At 39.2% G+C, this 20,692-nt stretch overlaps 1 protein-coding gene across 3 annotated transcripts in view; it reads left to right on the top strand.

The window, feature by feature from the left end:
* The window catches only part of LOC110983583 (suppressor of tumorigenicity 7 protein homolog), a 39,466-nt gene that overhangs the window by 591 nt on the left and 18,183 nt on the right, over positions 1–20,692 (top strand). Inside the window, exon 1 of one of the 3 annotated variants that reach the window (XM_087135713.1) lies at positions 10,874–11,378. The exons of 1 other annotated variant lie outside the window; for it this stretch is intronic. In XM_087135713.1, the coding sequence (XP_086991839.1) occupies positions 11,372–11,378 (7 nt within the window). In that variant the 5' untranslated portion in view covers positions 10,874–11,371. Of the gene's footprint in view, positions 1–10,873; positions 11,379–20,153; positions 20,392–20,692 lie in introns of those variants that run through there. One more of the 3 variants, XM_087135714.1, reaches the window with a different exon arrangement.

The following is a 20,692-nucleotide window of genomic DNA, read 5'->3' as shown; positions in this document are numbered from 1 at the left end:
CAATTTCCAAGCATGGTCACACATAGCGCAGGTTGGACGCCGTCTAGGCCTACATTGCATTGCGACTAACGTTCAGGGTATCCTCCAACTATGCGAAATTTTTTTTCAACAGTTTTTTCTCACATTTTCACCTCATAGGCCTACATGTACATGGCGAAGACAACCAAGACAACTCAAAACATCGTTCACATGTGTCTTGTATCCTGAATTCCATAATGGCATAGGCCTAACTGCAGTGTTGAAATTACTAAATATGCCTGCGGACAATGTATTTTGCAGGAAATTCTGCGAAACTCCACGCTTTCTGTCGCGATTCGTTAACCATCTACATGTAGTAGCACATGTATATATACTGATACATGTTCGCCTAGCACGCGTACGCGCACGCCGTTGGGTGTCAAAAAGTCGCAGATACGGGGCCATGTCTGAACGGGTTTCCAAAGATATGGCTAGGTCTATTGTCTGCGCGTTTCCACATATTTCTGATGTAGCGAAGACCTAGACCTAGCTCTAAACAACATGCATAACTGACAGAATGTCAGCCGAGCTTAGAAGCCATTTCGCGCATGTGCAAATGCGTACTACCACACGAACGTAGATCATTCATAAATCCAGACGGAAAACGTGGAGTTTCGCAGAATTTTCTGCAAAATACATTGTCCACAGGCGTATTTAGTAATTTCATCACAGTATCGTCAGGTAAAAATGTGAGAAAAACTGTTGAAAAAAATTTGGCGGAATAGGAGGACCTTTATACCCTAGACGTTAGTCGCAATGCAATGTAGACGTCATCCAACCTGGGCTGGGTCACACTTAGACCCGTAAACAGGGCCCGACGAATACTCCTCCGTTTTATACTGGGCCCTGTCCCGATACATAGGGATTTCTTTTGAAAAAATTTCTCTGGGATATCCGGGGGCGTCTGCGTGATTTTGTGAGCTGAAAGCGCAGTGGTATGTTCACTACGGTGTACTTACAGGGTGAACTTTCCACTAGGTTGCTAATTGCAGAAAACTCGCCTTTTCCTCGTTTGGAGGAAAAGCTGTTGCCTTTTTTTGCGGTTTTCCTATTTCGGACAAATTTTGCCCCACTTGCACAAAACTGACAGCTGTTTGGTCACTTTTGTGTCATGTCACAGAGAGAGAGCCGTGCTACCAATGATTTGCCACAAGCAGTATGTGACTGGATAGGAAACCAGCCAAGGGCATTGCATATTAGCTGCGACACAAAACAGCCGTAATTTTCCAAGAGTACTTAGATCGACAGGTACTCTTGCAGATCTGAACGAAACTCGTAGGCACTGAAGTCTGAGTGCAAACCAGACAGGCTCTCATACAGGGTACCATTACTTAACCATACAAAGAGTCTGTGTAATGTACACTTCGTCCGGGGTGGGAAAACTGGAAAAAGGGCAACATGGTTTCCTCCAAACGAGGAAATGGCAAGTTTTCTACAATTAGTGAACACACTGTACCAGTGCAATTTCAGCTCATAAAATGAATACAATTTTTTTGAAAGAAATCCCTCTGTATTCGGACAGGGCCCAGTATACGACGGAGGAGTATTTGTCGGGCCCTGTTTACGGATCTAGGTCACACTTAGCCCCATACTGGGGGCCAGTCTACTGGACTCCCTCCGTATCCTAGGCCGCACAGCGGTCCGTTCAAAAAGTGGGACTCGGCGAAAGTGCCTTCTATGAAACCCCTTTTGTGTGTATGAATCACTCACCCCATCAATTCTCTGATGTATTACTTTGGGCGATTTCCAATTCGTAGAAGTCCCTAAAACAGCAATTAACCACTTCCTGAACAGTAAGGCACTACTCTGCAATGGCATTTTGAAAAATGCCTGGCAATCGTACCGGAGAAAAGCTCTGTTTGCGCTTTCTTGATCAAATATCCTCTAAAAAGCCCTTAATAATATGCAACCTACATGTATATGAAATTACTGGGCTCGTGTGTATTTTGTAGAGCGTAACCTACATCATTGGTAAACAACGAGCTTTTTTCTACTTTACTGACCTATAAATCCCTAGACGATCCGCACACATCTACATAAGTCTGGTTCCCTAAACTCATATTTCCGTGACGTCTCTAGCCATTATCTTAATGAGAGTTGTCAGAATTATTGGATCTGTTATCCAAAGCATAAAAACTCGTTACGCTGCACCTGTTTCTGTCACGTGACGCACGGCCACAGAATGCCGATGTGTGCAGATCGTCGAGGGATTTGTAGGTCAAGATGGTAGAAAAAGCTATTTTTTGTGTTATACACACATGCCCGGTAGTTTTATATAGGTTACCTATATAGTATTATTATAGGCTTTTTTGGGAAAATTTTATCAAGAAAGCAGAAATGGAAATTTCCTCTGGTACAATTGAGGGCACTTTTCAAAATGCCGTTGCGTACAGAACCATCAAACATCAGGAATCAGTAAGGCCTACGGAGTAGTGCCTTACTGTTCCAGAAGTAGCCTACAGCTACCTGGAAATGGTATATTTGGGGACCCCCATATACATGTAATAGAAATAGGCCTAGGTATGTGAAATGAAACTTTGAAGTGTGAGTAATGAAAATAAATTACTTGTCATTGGAAAAAGCTTTGCAAATGGAATAAAATAATGCAAGAATCAGCTCAGTCTGATGTAATTAACGAAGTTATGAAATTTGGGGGAATGAAATTATACAATTTTCCCGTCTAAGTGGCCTACTGTACACGTACATATTAAGGAAGCTGTGACCCAGTTGAAGTCTTTTTAGGACTGATCATTTCACAACTTATTAAATACCTGGAATATTAAGTAAAACTTTTTGGGGGATTTAGCATCAAACAAACCGATGAAAACAGCGACCTTGGCGAGGTGCATGTAGGCGTGTACCAACTAGTCAGAGGATCAGATAATCATTTCTTTGATTAGTACATACGCGTGCCCTGTTTGCAGTTGTTCTCATTGGTTGCCACGCGCCATTTTGTGAAACTCCTGGATGTCCGCGCTGTGCCATTAATTATTTTTAATTTCATTCATTGATATCAAAAAAATCTTATTACAAGAACAGGGCCATCCACCAATGAAAGATCAACTTACGTGAACAATGAAAATGAAGATCTTGTCAACGTGATTGTTATTACCTGTGTAACCGCTGGTTATTTTTCAGTAATTAACTGCAATACAATTAATGTTAATTACGGTAGACTAGTATGCCACTCACCCCCCCCAAAAAAACCAACTTGCAGGGCCAAACAAGTTACAAAAAGTGAAAATTTGTGCCATGAAGCATGGAATCCATTCAATTATAGAGTCGAAAAGGGAAGCCAGAAAAATCCATCTTCGTCTGCTTTGCGATTGGCTATTTCTTTGTACATGACAGGTATAGATTGGGCATAAGAACACTTTAAATGTTGGGCTACTTAAAACGTAGTTTTGGATTTGATTTGCAACCGATGTTGCCTATATTGAAATCACACTGTGCAACAACATTCCGCTAAAAATCACTTTTTGGTGGGGCGTACATGTACGAAATTTGTGCGATTCGTTAAATTTCTACAAAAAATTTCACAAATGTAGATTAATATATGTAACTTTAAAAATAATAGGGTTTTATTCTTAAACAAACTGGCCAATTTTCAGGTAAACTCTTGATAAAACCCGCGAGCTCAATCTACAGATGATGATTCAACCAGTTTCAAAATGTCATACAAAAACAAGAGTGCCGTTGGTTTGTACAGCAATATATCACCAGTTGTTGATGTTGGTGTTGAAGACTGATTCCAAGACGCGACACGCAGAAAACACAGACATACTGTACATGTATGAACACATAGCCGGGCAGCTCCTATTCAAAACAATGGCGGGGTACCGTAGCCGAGACGGCTACCGACTAAATCCAAAAGCGTGGGCAAATTCACACCTCGGTATAGGGAATTTACTCACAGTTGAAAAATTTCAGCCATAAAATGCTATGAAGCCCAATTTCCCGATTGTGAAAAAAACCCTCTGTTGAGTTAATCTGGCCCATCCTGATTCGAAACAGTGGGGTTGAAATATTTGAACAGAAGAAATAGCAGCACAAAAGAGCAAAAAGGGAGCGTCTTTTTAGAGCACATGTAAACAAATACATGCATTCCCAGTGCGTCATGTGCAATTTGCACAAAACACACTGCGATCCATCGTTTCGCCCACTGCTTGCCCACACTTTTTAAAATCATAGACTGGTGGTGGTCTACGTGTTTATATGTCTATGGCTGAAAACGACCAAATAGGGTGCCCTCTACGAGTTCCTATTTTACATACCGGTACCTACAATGTACTTGTACAGTTATAGAAAGGAGACACCTAACATTATATTTTAACTTTTGTATTTATAAACCTTTTTGACATTTGCAATGCATTATGGGTTTGGATGACAAGCAAAATAATACATTTTGTGCACAACCCTATGGGTGAAGTGTACTTGCAAAACGTTGGGCCTAATCTGTTTCCATTTCATTTCATACTCCAGTTCAAGCCGTCCTCTTCTCACAGAGTGTTGCTTTATACATGTAGGCCTACTAGATTCTGAATGAAGATATGTAAAAACTTCAAAGTTTAAAGCATGGCAGAAAAGACAAAAATGGGGAATCCCAACAGCACAAGTTTTTGTCATGGACTGGGCTTTGACTAAGATCGTGAATATTAATGCCCTAGTATTGGCCAATCAATATCACGACTTGTAGCTCATTTATCCCGCATGACCAATCACGTTATTTTCAGCCTACATGTACATGTAGAATGACTGGTGCCCTCAGAAAAAAAAAGAAAAGAAAATTAGGGTGATTTTTCCTCTTACAAACATCTGAAGCATTCTTTGTTATTTTGAAAATCTTCCTTGTATACTGTGCATGCATATGTGAGGTGATGAGCAGATACTTAAAAATATTTTGAAGAAAACTGTCAAATTGATTTTTTACTGGTTCCCCTCCCCCAAACATGTAGATTTATGCATAAAATGCATGGTTTGTGTGTCATCCAAGCCCCATAATTTTAATAATAATTATAATAAGGAACATTGATATTGCACAGATACTATACTCAACTGCACGTAACAATACCCATCACTAGCAGAGATGAAAATCAGGCGTTGTAAAATGCTTCATGAAAGCGATGAGGTTTTAGAACAATCTTGAATGTGTGGACAGATTTAGCATGTCTTACATGAAAGGGCTGGTTGTTCCAAAGCCTAGGAGCAGCATAAATGCATTGTGAAGGGTGAAAAAGTTTGTTCACCTCAAGTAGTAGATGACTACATGTATGACTTCATGCTGAACTGTAGGGTTGATGTTGTGAAAAGAGGGCCGGGTTTTGAAGGAAATTATGAGGGGAAACTGTGAGCGTGGTGAGTGTTTTGACACATGACACATCAGCACCGCTTTTCACGAAGAGACACTTTGGCCCAAAATCATGGGTTTTTTCAAATTTCCTTTTTTTTTTTTGGCAAAATCAACTAGGTTATACAATGCCTACAACTTGATGTAATCATTTTTTGTCAAATCTACTGAAATCAGCCAAATTATGATGATCTATCTGGGGCAAATTACAACTATTCCACATTTTGCAATTTCACAAAGAGGCAAATTTGTCTTCCATAGATGCATGTACAGCGTTGGCAATGAAGGGCAAAACCATAGGCCAACTTGTTTTGCCGTTTTCACGAAGAGGCAAATTTGATGCCAGAAATTTATACAAATGTAGCTATTTTGCATCTGGCATGCGCTATAATAAAATAATAATAAATAGCATTTATTTTGCTCAGATTTCATAAACATAGCATTCAAGTGCGCATTACAACTTACAAGCTATAACATTAAATACATATGCATTAAAATAAGGTTACAGTAAAATACCAAATTCCCAACATCAGAAGGACCCCTTACGTGTACAATCACAATAAAAACACACACATTGGCAGAAATCTATTTAAAACACAGCCTTAAACAAAAAAAAAGTTTGTAATTTTTTCTTAAAAACAGCCAGGGATTGAATCATCTGATTTTCGGAGGGTAGTTGGTTCTAAAGATGTGGTGCAGAAGCAGAAAATCAATCTTCCCTGTGGATAGTCGAGAATAATTTTACTCTCTGAACAAAGTGAATAACATGTGCGTTTCTTAATTCTAAGTTATTCTGACAGATACTCAGGGGCTAATCTGCGGACAACTTTGATTGTTTGTTAGAGAATTTTACAGTGAATGCGAATGACTACCAGTAGCCAATGTAAGTGATAAAGGATTGGGGTTAAATGATCTCTTCTGGAAGCACCAGACACCAACCGTGCTGCTGCATTCTGTACTTTCTGTAATTTAGAAAGATGCACATTTGAAAGACCATAAAACAAGCTATAACAATAGTCAAGCCGACTTGTCACAAAAGCATGGATGAGAACCTCTAATGTATCCCTTGGTAAGTATTTCCGAATCCTCCGTACATTACATGTATGAATGCGATAAAATGCCGTCAAACAGGTTTTTGTGATATGTTCATTCTCATCAAGATTGGGATCAATCCGGATACCCAGATTTTGAACATGACTTGATTTACCCACTGAAATATCACCAACTTTCATATTGGAAACTGACATTTTAGGAAGTTATTGCCTAGTACCAACAAGGATAAACTCTATTTTAACATCATTAACCCTAACACTCCTCGATCCTTCACCTGTTGGAGGACTGAGGAGTGTTAGGGTTAATCATAAGTCGATCATGCAACATCCACTTCGTAGATCCTGAGTCCACTTTTCCATAGCTATAACAGCTTGTTCTTGATGAATTGGTTTACATGGCTGAAATGATAAATATGACTAAGTATCATCAGCATACCAGTGAACATTTGGAAGTTGATGCTTTACAGCATCAAACAATTTAGAAGAATAAATAGTAAACAATAACGGTCCAAGACAGGATCCCTGAGGAACCCCACACTATAAACTGAATAGAATCAGATAAAATCCCATATATTGATAAAAGCTGACTTTTTCTGGTTAAATCTGAACAGAACCAGGCCAGTGCAGTGCCTCAGGTTCCAAATTTTGTTTCAAGTCTTGACAACAAAATGCTACGTGTATAGCAAAATAGCGCGCGTTTTCACGAGCAGACACAAGTCACAGAAATTTTAGCATTTTTATGAACATTTGGAAGTTTTGTGTCCTTTAAGATCTCTTAAGGAATGCTAAATACTGGGGAAATAAGCGTTTGCAAAAGAGACAACTTCAGACGCAATTTTCTGGAAACTTAGGCTTTATTCCCTGATGAGAAATTCGCCTCTTTGTGAAAACAGTGATGACGTGGTGGATTCCAATTTGCATGGCTGATGTATCATTAAGAAAGTCACATTTATTCACAATTTACAATTTGAAATTTCAAAAAAATAGGGTCAGCACTATAGAGGGAGCGTTGCCTTCAGTTTTGGGGGGGACTGACCAGTTTTACAAGATCACAGTAACAAAAAACTTGCGGGTCCCCAAAAATATACAATCCCCAATACAGGTACGGTGGATATGTAAAGCCCATACCCTTTCCTTCCTCTATGCTGATATCAAGTTTGCACACGAGCATGAGCCAGCAAGTCCTAGTTTTCAAAATTCCCAGTGGGTGAAAATTCCATCTACGGACATCACTAATCTTCCCTTGCAGTAGTTTATTGGCCATCTGAGAGTGACGACATTTCCTAAAAAATCAACTTAAGAGAAGAGGTCGATATACTGTACATGTACGAACAACACTTGATGTCCCTGTGTTCCTGAAAAAACCCTTAAGTGTTTTCTAAGTAAATGCTTCGGAATCTCTTAGCTAAATTTCACTTTTTAGGATGTGAAGGGAAAATTTGTGTTATCCGTCTTCCCAAGTCGAATTTAGCAATGAAAATGTTATTCAGCCATTTACAAAGAAAACACTTAGAATTTTGCGGACCAGTCTCATGGCGATGGTGTATAGTGTGTCAAGGTCCGTCTTGATACCGGAACTCTTTTCTCGCAGTATATTTATAACGTAATTACATACAGATTTAAAGGCAGAGACAAAAATTCCATACAAACAAACCCTATGAGACTGATTTAAAATTCTGAGTGTTTTCTAAGTGAATACCTGAATATTCGCACTACAGAATCTGACTTTTGAGGACTTGTAATTGCTTTCAGACTGGGACCATGGAAAGGGACCTTTACATGCAAGTACAGTAAAACATGCCAAACAAAATCAAGTCATTTTAATCTTTCCTCAGTGAGCCATGTCAGAGTTTTCCATTTAGGTTTTTTTTCACAGGAGAGCAGACCTTTCTTTCACATTTTGCCCCAAAGAATGAAATCAAGTTTTGTACATCAAGTCCAAGCTTGATAAAAGAATGAGCTGCAAACAACTGCTCTTCAAGCATAGTTAATGAAGAGAATGTTTGAATAAACATGTGTGTAAATAATATGGCAGTCTGGAATTTGTTCACAAACCTGGCTAAACTGAAAGTTTGTCAAAAGTCCAAACTCCATCATTCTACATGGTTCAGGGAGGAAATGCACTCTGCTTAGTATAAACTTGGTCTTAGGTTGGACAGTTTTTCTTTCGATACAGTGCCTAACAAATTGGAGTTTGACATCAATAAAGATGTTGCACAACATGTACATGCACATGTATGTTTCTTGTGTCTGTTTCTTGGGATTTGTGGTGTTTACATGTATATGACTTCCAGGCAGATGATTATGTTGCACTTGACAAACAGAACAAAGTGTTGTGACATTTAAATGTATACATTTACTTTGTGAACAAGAAGTCTGGATTTATTGTCTAACAACTGGTACATGTAATCACTTAGGAAAATTAAACTTTTTACGGAGAGTTTTCTTGAAATATGGGGAAAATGCAGTGTCAGTGTAAGTACAAATTTGAACTTTCCACGTTGTGGTTAGGAACTAAAATTAATAATGTAGTTTTTTTGTTCCAGGGCTGCAATAGTTTCTTGGCCTTTCAGTTAACAAAATTTTTGTTTCAATTTTTAAGTTGTTCAATTTATCTCCAGTGTCTGTTGAAATAAAGAGTGTACATATCTTTCTGAAGGGGGGAAAAAAACATGTACAGGTTGCCAAGTTGTCTGGGGGAAAATTATTTCACAAACACACACACAAGTGTGTTACATCAGCTCTGTAAAAATACTGAAAAGGGAACTATTTGTTAATTGCAATCTTAATAATTTCAACTTGCAGCCCCAGTACATTCTGCTGAAATGAACTTTGCATGCAGAGTTTTTGTGGACAAGTTTGAGACAATTCATTCAGTACCAGGAATTCATGCACAAACAGATGAACGCAAAATGGTAAAATGGTACCTTGTAAATAAAAATGAAACTAGAGGAATTTTTTTTATGATAACCGAAGTTTTGCTCTGACATCCGCTGCACTACGCTAGCGTCAGAAATTCACTTCCTGTGAATTGCAATTTTCCCTGAAACGGTGTAAAGAGTTACCTTGTGTGCCTCTTTCAAAAGAGATACGTGCACATTGTAGTTCCTTATATGGTGTATCGGCAAACTTTACACATTTTTATCCTTTTTAGGAAGCTCGTGCATGCTTTCATAAACTTGGAAAAGGGTCAATCGACTGTCAGCCTTCTCTTCTGAATTCTCTCAGGAAGGGAAGGAGAGCAAAGGAGACAGTGTGTATTCTATGCTAATGAAAAGGATGACAAAAAGGAATGAGCAGTTATCAGAACTAAACAAGGACGGATTCAGTGGGTCCAGTGTCGACCATGGCCCCCAAAATGGAGCCCAAATTTGTTTGTTTTTTGATAGGGAGAGAAAGGCAATTTTTTTCGGCTGAGGTTTATTTCCTTTCCTTCCACAAGCTTGTAAAAAGCCCCGAAATGTAGTTCCACCCCTAAGCAAGGCCATTAAAGGTTACAAAAACCTAAAACATCTGTAGTTGTTGTATTGCAAATGGGCAGCAGGTGCAGTGTTTTGTGGTTTAGCATGCTTTGAAGTTGATAAATCCACTTGTACATGTACATGTATAAGTGTGGAACTTTCAGCAAAGAAAACAAATCTTTGTTCTTGTTTTGTATTTTACAAAACAATTACAAGAATTGCCTCATTTAAGAAAAAAAATCATCAACTGAGTCACTTAGCTTTTTGCAAAGGTTTGGGAAGCAAAGTGTAAGACGTACCTTTGTTAAAAGAAGACAAATGAGCAGTTTGGGAAAATAGATTTTTAAATTTTGGAAAAAAGGTGTCTCATGTGCTCCATGTACATGTGGATGATTACAAATTGATGAGAGGGATTAAATAATGTATATTCACAGCGTCTCCATGTAACTTATGTGCAGATGTTGAAACGTGCAACAGAAAATGTGCGTTCCCTCTGCTGTGTTTTACAAGGTTATGATTTAGTATTCAGGACAAGAAACTGTGTACCTAAAAATATATGATAAAGGAGATCTAGTATTTTCTCTTTGCATTATATAGGAGTAAAAGTAGATTCAAAACTACAGGGCTGAAGTCTTCCACGATATATCTCTTTGAGCACGCTCTAAATTTCATAACACTGCCCTCTTGTTGAGGAAAATATCCTGCTGTGTGCTAACAGGAAGTAGGGGTGATTACATTAAAAGTCTACAGTAGCATACCTAGTCAAAACAGACAGATAATCTGTCAGTCAGTCCCTCAGTAGCAGCAGTCCACCCCTCTAAAATGGAATCATCTCATTTGCATACTAATTATACCTCTCCATAGCATGCAGTTAGTGACAGGCTAACTGCACTTTACAGGCATTTGGGCTGTACCATTATGTTTGACCTCCAGGCTGGAAGCAACCATTTTGAAGGTATTATGCACAATGGACTTTCACTGCAGGCTGTGCACATGCATTCTGGCTGCATGGACATGTACAGTACATGTACATGTGTAACTGTGCATACTGACACTTACTACAAGAATCATACATTCCTGCAAATCCTGCATCTATGTTAGGCTGTGGGGAAATCATTAGTTAACTGCTAGTCTGTGGTCTTGAATTCTACTTTTCATGAGAAATTGGACAACATTTACATATTAATAGTCAACAGTGGACTGCTCCGTGCATTGTGAATATGATATGATGCACTGTCTGTCTCATTCTGCCTGTATGCAGACAGCAGACACTTAGAAATCAGGCCTTGTATATGACAGAGGTCATTTCACTCTATCTCGTCTGCGGTAGTTCTTTAGCACTGCTCCGCACAAACACTCTGCGTGAATACTGTACAGTGGCAGTTGGTGCTTGGTCATATCTGTCTGGATGCTTCCATATGTGCCTCCTGCACAGCCCTGTTCTCCCAGATTTGTAATCGTCTGCCTTCCATCTGCCAGGCCCTACGGCCATCATGAATGGTAAGATGACATTGGACATGGGTTGAGATTGGTCTGATATGTCTTTGTCATGCCGTGTTTGTCTTGGAAACGAGACAAACCGGCAATAGGTTGCTTTGGATAGCTTGTGGTTTAGCATTGGCCCTGATGTAAACCCGGGGGTTTTCTTTACATTTCAGGACGTTCAGCCTTGTATGTGTTTGTAAAAATGTGTCACGTATTTTACGCTTTCATTCCGTACTCACTCTTACTTAGAACTGTACATTATAGGACTCTTTGCGGAACCCCTTTGAAATAGCCTCTATTTTGCCTCAGGGTTCCACATGGCAAGTGAAAATGGGGGCTCATTTGCTTTACTGTACAAAATACTACGTGCCCTGGAATTTCTGCATCTTTTTGACATGCATCTCCATATACATCTTCCACATGTTCCATGTACATGTACAGTATACAACAGTTTACATGTACATATACTGTGCATATACTGTAGGTTGTACTAAAGACAAGAGGAGTCCCCTTCTACATGTTATTCTACGGGTAGGGGTATTTAAGTCAATTTCCCGTTCTGTCGCCATGTTGATTATAGCGCCCCCATGCGATGAAGTGAACAAAGCTAGAGGAGAACAAACCGTCTACAATAATGACAATTGTGAGGATCTATTTGCCAAACGTTACACAACAGTCTCGTCATGAATTTATTCCTTCTGTTAAATATTCTGAGCATGCGTGCATGAAACGTGAAAAAAAGGCTTATTCCACAATTACTATCTGTCAAAATCTGCCACTCTCAATTTCCAAGAAACGTACCAGTTTGTGGTCCAGTACTCGTTGACCTTTGAGTGACCTCCGGTCTATTTAGCACAGACTGCATGGCTCACTGCTTGTCCATAATTGAGTCGGGTATCAATATTGTTCTTAAGCGTCTGTGCAGTGGACATGTAGACAGAGTACGTCTACAGTGTGTAAGCGGATTTGTGAGTGAATCATCCCGTTGATGTTTATCCAAATGAGCTACATCTTCTTCACCGAGACCAATCGTTGGATTTCTACCTAACGCGATAAAAGTCAGTGGGCCGTTTACTCCATCAAGTGGGACCACATTGATGTTGTTTCACATCAGTGGCTCTAGACCACATCGACTGGGATGTCCATGTGAGAGTGGACTTTGGCAGACATACATGTACAGTACTTCAAGTATAATGACCTTAATGTGAATAATGGCCTTACATGCACGTGTTCATATACGTGGACATGTCAAATGGGTCATTCCATGAGGTTGGGGGCACGATTTGTGACGGTGTCGGTTGTTACGTGGGTCCGTTAAAATGAACAGCTATTTCCCTGCATGTGGATTCCAAATTATACATCTTAGCAAGGCTGAATACAGAGGTGTGTGTTATGTTTCATAGCAAATGACGTACTCTACAGGTCATGACAGGTGGTAAAAGTGACCCATGTAACATTCTAACAAGGAAACCATCACAAATTGTGTCCCAACCTCATGGAATGATCCATTAGAAGCAGAACATACTGTTACTGATAATTGTGGCATCTGGGACATCTTTCATTTACTGGTACATGTACCTGCATGTGTTCAAAACAATTGTACACACTTGTGCATTTGTACACGTATATATGTTTGCATTTAATTTCATGTACATGTACATGTATTCCTACCACGGTGAAACAACATGCACACGTGCAAGAAACCGTCCATGAATACACTCATTGAGTGGAAAGGTTAAAAAATGTGACAATGTGTCATCAGCCGTAAAATTTTAAGCGCACCACGTGTACATGTTACAGGTTGCAGTCATTGTTGATTTAATTATGTTACTGGTATTATTGTGAAAACATTACTTCCACTTGTGAACATCAAACTCAAAGGGCCCATTGATGGATTTTACACTTGATTAAATTCAAACGTGATCGGAAAAAGACACTCAATAACTCTGTGGACAGGCTTCAGGCAACCAACATGACGTCAGGCAGATTTATTTGTCCCATGGACCAAAAATACCATGTTTCTATTGGATGAGTGGACCTCAGTTTGCAACAGGTGTCATGAAGTGGCCAGACTGGTTTTGATACCTCTAAGTGTGATTATTTTCAGTACTGTGGGCCCTGGATTGTAATCCAAGGTCATTCAAATCTGCTCGTTAAAAATCTCCAACTAGGTCGTGTGCACACATACATGTACATGTACAGTACGTGATCAAATAATTAGATTTTCCGCTGCTGTGTGCAGACCTCAACCATATTGTCTACTTTTGTTGAATCTTCAGAAATATCAATCCTACATGTAGCTGTGTCAACTTATGCCTCAAAATGTACATTTGGTTCATTACTTCTGACAGGGCCTGAAACCCCGTATTTTCATTTGGCGTGCATTTAAGTACATGTACATAGTACTAACTCTATGTGGTGTTTTGATAATGGTGTAAGATTTTTCAACATTATTTGAATTATTCTGTTATTTCTGTTATGTTTGTGCTGACAGCTTCTTAAAGCCTTCCACTGGACGGTAAAATGTTCAACTTTGATGTTGAAAGAGACGTCTCTTGATGTACGGGGTATCGGTAGCATGTCAGAGCTCATTTACAGCTTTAGGTCTTGTGCAAAGTTTAGAACAATCCAAAAAGTGCCACCCAGAATAATGTTTGGAACAATTGGCCCGTGAACTCTAATCCCGACTGTTGGGGCCATGTTGGATGCATTTGAAAAGTCCACACTGCCCCTTGACTCGCTCTCCGTAGCGTGTGGCTTTTACAATGGCAAATGTGCCATGGAAAAAAATGGGGAACTCCTCAGGCAGTATTCATGTATTCATAAAGCTCACTGTATCACAAAGATTTTGCTGCAAAAGTGTCCCCCCCGCAAAAAAAACCCCAACAAAATGAAACAAAAAACAAAAACAAAAAGGAATTATTTTAACAAAACCCCTGAAAAAATCACAAAGTGGATAATGTCAGAAGAAGTGTCAGGAGATTTATTTTCTTGTAAATGTACGAGCAGGAACCTACCAAATGTTCAGTTTCCTGAAATGCAGGTACGTGTATTATTTTGTCGCAGTGGCATACATGCATGTACCGGTATACCACACATGTCCATGGTACAGGTACCTTAGTTGTGTGTAAGGTGAGGATTAATATTTACTTAAGTGGCTGTTTTTTAATGCCTGAACTTCCCAGATTCCTTCAACAGGAAGTTGTCAGCAGTGCTTGTGAGTGCTGCAGCAAAAGTACTCACATCAATGTGAAGGTGCACACTGCAGTATGTACATGGATTAGTACTTGTATCTCCAGGAAAAATGAAAAACTTGAAACCCACCAAAGAGAGCATTAAAATTTGCCAATCATTACTCAGGAAAGTAAACTCTGATAGAAAGATAACAACTCAAGAAAGTAAACTCCAAGAGAATGGAAATTACCCAAGAAAGCAAGCTCCAAGAGAAAGATAACTTCAGAAATTAAACTCAAAGAAAGGTTGAACGGAATATAAATGTGCATCTACATTTTGGATGAAGCCACTGATCAGGGTACTTGCCACCAATTCCTTTCAAGCGGCGCAGTTTGAAGAATTTCCAAGGAAGCTGTATCCTCGCAAAAAGGTCTTGGCTATGCTGGCAAGTGGGGTTTAATCATAATTTGCCAGCATAGCCAAGACCCTTTTGCGAGGATGTCGCTTCCTTGGAAATTCTTTAAAATCCAGTAGCTCTTTGACACTGACTGGGTGGTGTAGTAGATATTTATGCTTTGAAATTCTTTCAGCTTTTCTAAATGTTGTCCGTGTCTAGTCACTGTTGTAATTTCACTGTCATCAAGTGTTTACTGTAGCCAATAATTACATGTACATGTAGGTATTACTGGTATATTGGACCCCAGCTGTCCAAAACCCACAGCTCATTCATAGGGCCATCCAGCATTGCCCAAACCTTCCAAAATCTGCAGACACCGTACATGTAGCCTCAATCCTCTACTGAGGATTTGGGAGGATTGCGGAAGCTCAGGGTTAGTACATGTACATGTAAGTTCATCAAAACACCAATTTTCCTGAGGTACCCGTCTTTTAACCTGTGATTTTAACTGAAAATTTGTTTCACTTCATTTTTTTCATATTGGAAACCAAAACGTTTTTACAAGACTCTAGAAACATACTGGATACATCATTTGAAATTGAAAGTGTTCATGACCAGAACTTAAATGAAATGGCAAGGTACTTACAATGCATAAACGTACATTTACCGGTATATATTTATTGTAATACATGTACATAAGTACACCTCATGTAGGTTTACCCATAGAGCTACAAACCCAGCTCTATGGTCTACCATTGAACAGGTGTACATACATGTACAGGTGCATGTTCTTGGACATGCCTGTTTTGCACAATACGTGTATGAAATGTGCATGTACCGGTACATGTACATTGTAGATTGTATTCGGTTTCATGTTAACATGTACATGTTGTATATTCTTCTGTGGTAATTTAGTGTCCTGAGTTGAAGGCTACATTGTAACAAATGAAGATCAAGATAACTAATGGTTGCAGGCCAGTAAATAGGTGCAAAATGTTTACCTGCGTGGAACCGAATCACTACTTGTAGGCTGTCAAATTCTCTGCTATTAGGACAGTTTTGTGGTACCGGTACATAGACTGGGCGGTTTGTAAAGAAAGAGGATGTGATCTTGGAGGACTGCCAGCCTGTATTTCTGAAAGTATCAGACCAAACGGGACCCTCCAAATCACTCTGTTTAGCAATGCAGTGTAGGCATCAATTTTCAAAATGGCGATAGGCCTCGTGACTGGTTTGAGGGGTGATTTTTCTCTGGAGAGAAATATCTTCAAAAGGAATCTGTTAACCCACTAAAAAAATCAGGAAAATGAAAGATGAGGAAGTGAGCTTTAATTTGATATGTGTCTTGAACACCCAGTGTTGTTTGAAGTGGGGATATTTATCACTGTTGTCTATGGTACATGTAGCTTATTGACTAGACTGCAACGTACATATACACGTGTACATGTACATGCAGCGTTGCGTACAGTATTGCTGGTTACATGTTCAGTATGTAAAACAGTGAGTCATCGGGTCCCACAAAATGTGTCTGTGAGGTCCCGCGGCTGTTTAACACCACCACGCTTGTGTAATATTAATCATTGGATTCCCCTTGCAAATTGTATTGCTCAAAAAATTGATCAGGGAAACTGGTCAAACATCATTTTTTTTCTCCTAGATTTTCTTGAAGTATTGGAAGTAGGACTGGAACAGTTTGGTTCATGGTGGCTCTGACATCTCGTTTCTGTACTCCACAGCGCAGCTCCTACCTGTCATTGTTCTACTCATTTTTATGACACTTTTAAAAAGTCTTAACGTCACCTTGCACAAACTTGTACACTTTTACTTCATGTAACAATTTGTTTGGCTAAGGGATGCTTCAGGATAGTGTAAGGAGCATCTATAGGCATGTAAATACTTAAGGCTACATTTAAATTTTAGTACACGTCCATGCTGGTACATGTACGTGTACGTGTAAATGTTGTTTTCAGTGAGACATTTTGTTTGTCGTCCATCACATTATTCTGGGCAAACCTTCTCATTTACAGTAGTCCGGTCACGACAGCATCCACTGTGTACCTGTCTCGCTCTGGCTGTCTTCACTCAATCTGCAATCCGCATCCCTGAAATATGAGACAGGGGCTTTGTGGACTCAAGAGTCCAGTGTCCAAAGGCCAAACGAGGGCATAAATTATGAAATTTATGTGGGAGATACACTGTTTAACTGTGTTAAACGGCAAGGTCTCTATGTACATGTAGCAAACATGTAATGTTCATGTACATGTACAGTACTTCAGTATCATTTGACAGTCTGGTTGTTATTGTTCATTTTATCACTGAGTCATTTTTGTCAGCGGCATATTAATTTGTATTCTCTGAATAGATGATTTACATACCGGTGCATGTATGCATACATGTACCTTGTAATATAAAGCCTGTAAGTTAACAGTTAAATGATGTAACATCCGCTCAAGAAAAGAATTTACGGGTATTTTACAGTTAATATCAAGCTCTGCTTGATGTTTTGGTTTATAGAATTACACCAAAAGTGTGTACATGTACATAAATTTACGTGTATGTTTGTACTGTACATGCACAGTACTTGTGTGTTAGATGGAAATTAGCTGCTAACTGAAGGATTTACTAGATTAGACTGGTGTAGTGCATTTCATTGGTACTTAAAACAAGGAAATTCAGTCTTTGAAAAATGTTGGTTATGGTTCAGCAAAGGCAGAATAACTTGTAAGATTGCAGAGGAAGGAAACGCTGACCCGCCATGTGCATAATTTTAGTCATAGAGTTTAGTCCTGTGTGGCTTCCTGAATGAACGTCAAAAGAACATGTATTGTGTTAAAATTGGGAAAATTGGCTTGATTTTTGGTGTATTTACTCACTATCAAGTATTAAACCTAGAAGGATGTGGTGAAGCATGCGTTAACACTGACATTGTGCACGGAACCCACAAATTTCTACATGTACTATATTGTTTCTAGGTGATATGTGTAGCTGAATAAATACTGAATGATGACACAAAGTTTTCATCCAAACTAAGGCACTAATTTATTTGATCGTGTTCTGTTTTTGACGTCAGGTTGTACATGTATGTACCTGTATGTTTAATTGATTTACCGTACAGTACATGTATGTATGAAGGACGAGCAGAGATATTATGCGTACAAGGTTAACCAGTAATGACTAGTTAAATAAATCAGTTTAATTTCTCATTTATATCCAACTGTTGTTTCGGAGTACTTAAATTATTCTTAACGCAATCATAGAAACATTATTTTGAATGAAAACAAGTTGTCTTAGATTCTTTTAAGAGGGTACCAGTCACTCTGGGCCGTTAAATGAATGTGATTGGTCAAGGCAGGATGGAATGAGTTTCAAACCATAATTCTGATTGGTCAATAGTATTATTGTGATAGCTTTCTGGCATTCATGATTATAGCCCAAGACAAAAAAACTAATGTTTCTGGAAGCCACAAGAAGATCCTACTTAAGGTATGCACAGTCATTTCCATGGTTCACGTATTTTTTTGACCTGGAGGGAGGGTCTGTTCATGGAAAGGGGAGGGTTAAAAAATCAACATTATTTACTAGTGCTCAGAGGTTCTTATGATTATCATTTTCCTTACGTTTTTCTTGCTGAGAATTTCCACAGCATAAAAACTGATTCTTTTTCCTCTTGAAAATAAAGGTCGCTCTGAAATGAGAAACGCCGTTATCTCAGTAAACATTGAGTACATTTTCTATACATGTCCATTGTGTACATGTATGTCAGTCATACGTCAAGCGAAAAAAAACGTGCCAAATGTCATTTGTACCTGCACAATATGTGTGCATGTAACGGTACCTCATTTCCTTGATTGGGAAAATGTTGATCACAATAAAGATCTGACGGGCTTCAGCCAGCACTCTCCAAAAGCCCCAGTAAATGCTGACGTACATGTATTAGCATATGCCTGCCTGTTGATGGCTGATGGGAGATTGCACTGTGTCCGACATGACACACCACCCCAAAGCTGCCTTGTGCAGTTTCCATGGCAATCTACGGTAATTTGTAAAACATTGAAAGATCCGGTAATAATCTGCAAGCAGGATGAATTTAGCTGACCCTTTGAGGACTTGGAATGCAAGAGATTGCTTTACCTTTATGAACAAGATGATGAGAAGGGGTTAATTTAATTTTATTTTTTTAATGTGTATGTCTGTGTTGAGTGCACATGTACACCTGTACATGGACAATGTACCGGTACCATCAACCTTCAGTGTGGTCAAAGAGTCAAACTCTCTTTCTTTTCGATCTGAAAATGGGAGGCAGTTGAAGAAAGAAACAGAATTTTGATTAGAGCTGTATAGCAAAAGCCGACCAGTCGCTTGCCAAGTTGCCATACGGGCAAATGTATACTTAACAGTAAAGTGAATCTATTGAGGGTTAGGAAAGTACACAGTTGATTTCAGTTAAAATTGAATTACCTGGAATGACAGTGTAAATTCTCAAATCTAAGGAAACAATCATTTGTTGCTTGTGATAAAGCTAAGAATTGAAGAACACTTTCTTCTTTTCTAAAATATTTCTTGAAGCAAAAAAAGACGTTGTGTCTACATACCCACATGGCATACCTTACATTCCTGGACATGTCTTGTGCTTTGCCTCCCACAGCATAGTTATGGGGACATACACTTGACATTTTACCTATTTTGTCGGGACCAAAACATTGTGGGGACTCAGAAATGTCCCCACAACTCGGTGCAAATTTCCCTAACAAAAGAACTTGTCCCCTGAAAGGGGTGAATGCCTGCCCAGTATTACGTGTGGAAATGCACGTAAAATGTGAACTGCTCCATTGTTAACTGTAACAGTACCTTTTTTCTGGTGTGTACAATGTACATGTGCATTGTACAGGATGTGCTTTCTTCCCTGAATGTCTTCCCTCTGGTAATGGATACATATAGATTCAAGAATTTAAAGACGTAAAAAAACGTAAAAACGTAAGTTACAAACGGGGCCCAAATCTACAAGCAAATCTACAAGCATTGCTTTCACTGGGTACCCCTCTACAGCATCCTTTCTAAAGTGTGTTGTAGTATCATTCAATCTTATTTATGTATTTATTAAAAATTTTATTATTGTGTATGGTTATTATGCTGTAGAAATGAAATAAAATCTTGAAATCTTATGTACCAGTTGTTGAATTGTCTCTGCCATGACATGTACAGGTGATGCAGCAAGTATTCCCTATAGCCTTGGCCAGGCCTGGTTGCCCCATTGCCTTGGCCAGGCCTGGTTGCCCTATAGAGGGATTTCACATTAGCGCCGTCTGCGCATATCTACATCAAAACCGAGGCTCTCTGTGTTGAACTTCGTCGCGCGCGCCCGCGGAGTCCACACAGTACATGGAGTATCTGGTTCGTAAGTGTGACGCCACTTCAGTTTAAACCATGCCCACTGCACAAGATACACGACCATTGCAGGTACGTTAGTTCGCGGTCAATTGTTGTTATTTTTTCTTTTGACGTGTCGAGTCATCCTGAAAGACTCTTCCACTAAAAATTGCAGCCTTTTCAAGTCTGAATTTAACATACCTTTATGTATTTTGTGTCTTAACTCCTTACTTTCAATCGTCTGATCATATTAAGAATTTAAGCTGACACATACAGCCTCGTTTTCAAACGCGGAAGTGTGCAGATCGACGCTAAAAGCATCGTATTGGGATCCCTCTATTGCCTTGGTCTGGCCTGGTTGCCCTATTGCCTTGGCCAGGCTTGGTTGCCC

Source organism: Acanthaster planci, linkage group LG04 (assembly GCF_054643075.1).
Source record: "Acanthaster planci isolate LZ-2023a linkage group LG04, COTS_SCS, whole genome shotgun sequence".
NCBI lineage: Eukaryota > Metazoa > Echinodermata > Asteroidea > Valvatida > Acanthasteridae > Acanthaster > Acanthaster planci.
Note: the sequence above shows the minus strand (reverse complement) of the source record. Positions and strands in the feature narration are given on the sequence as shown.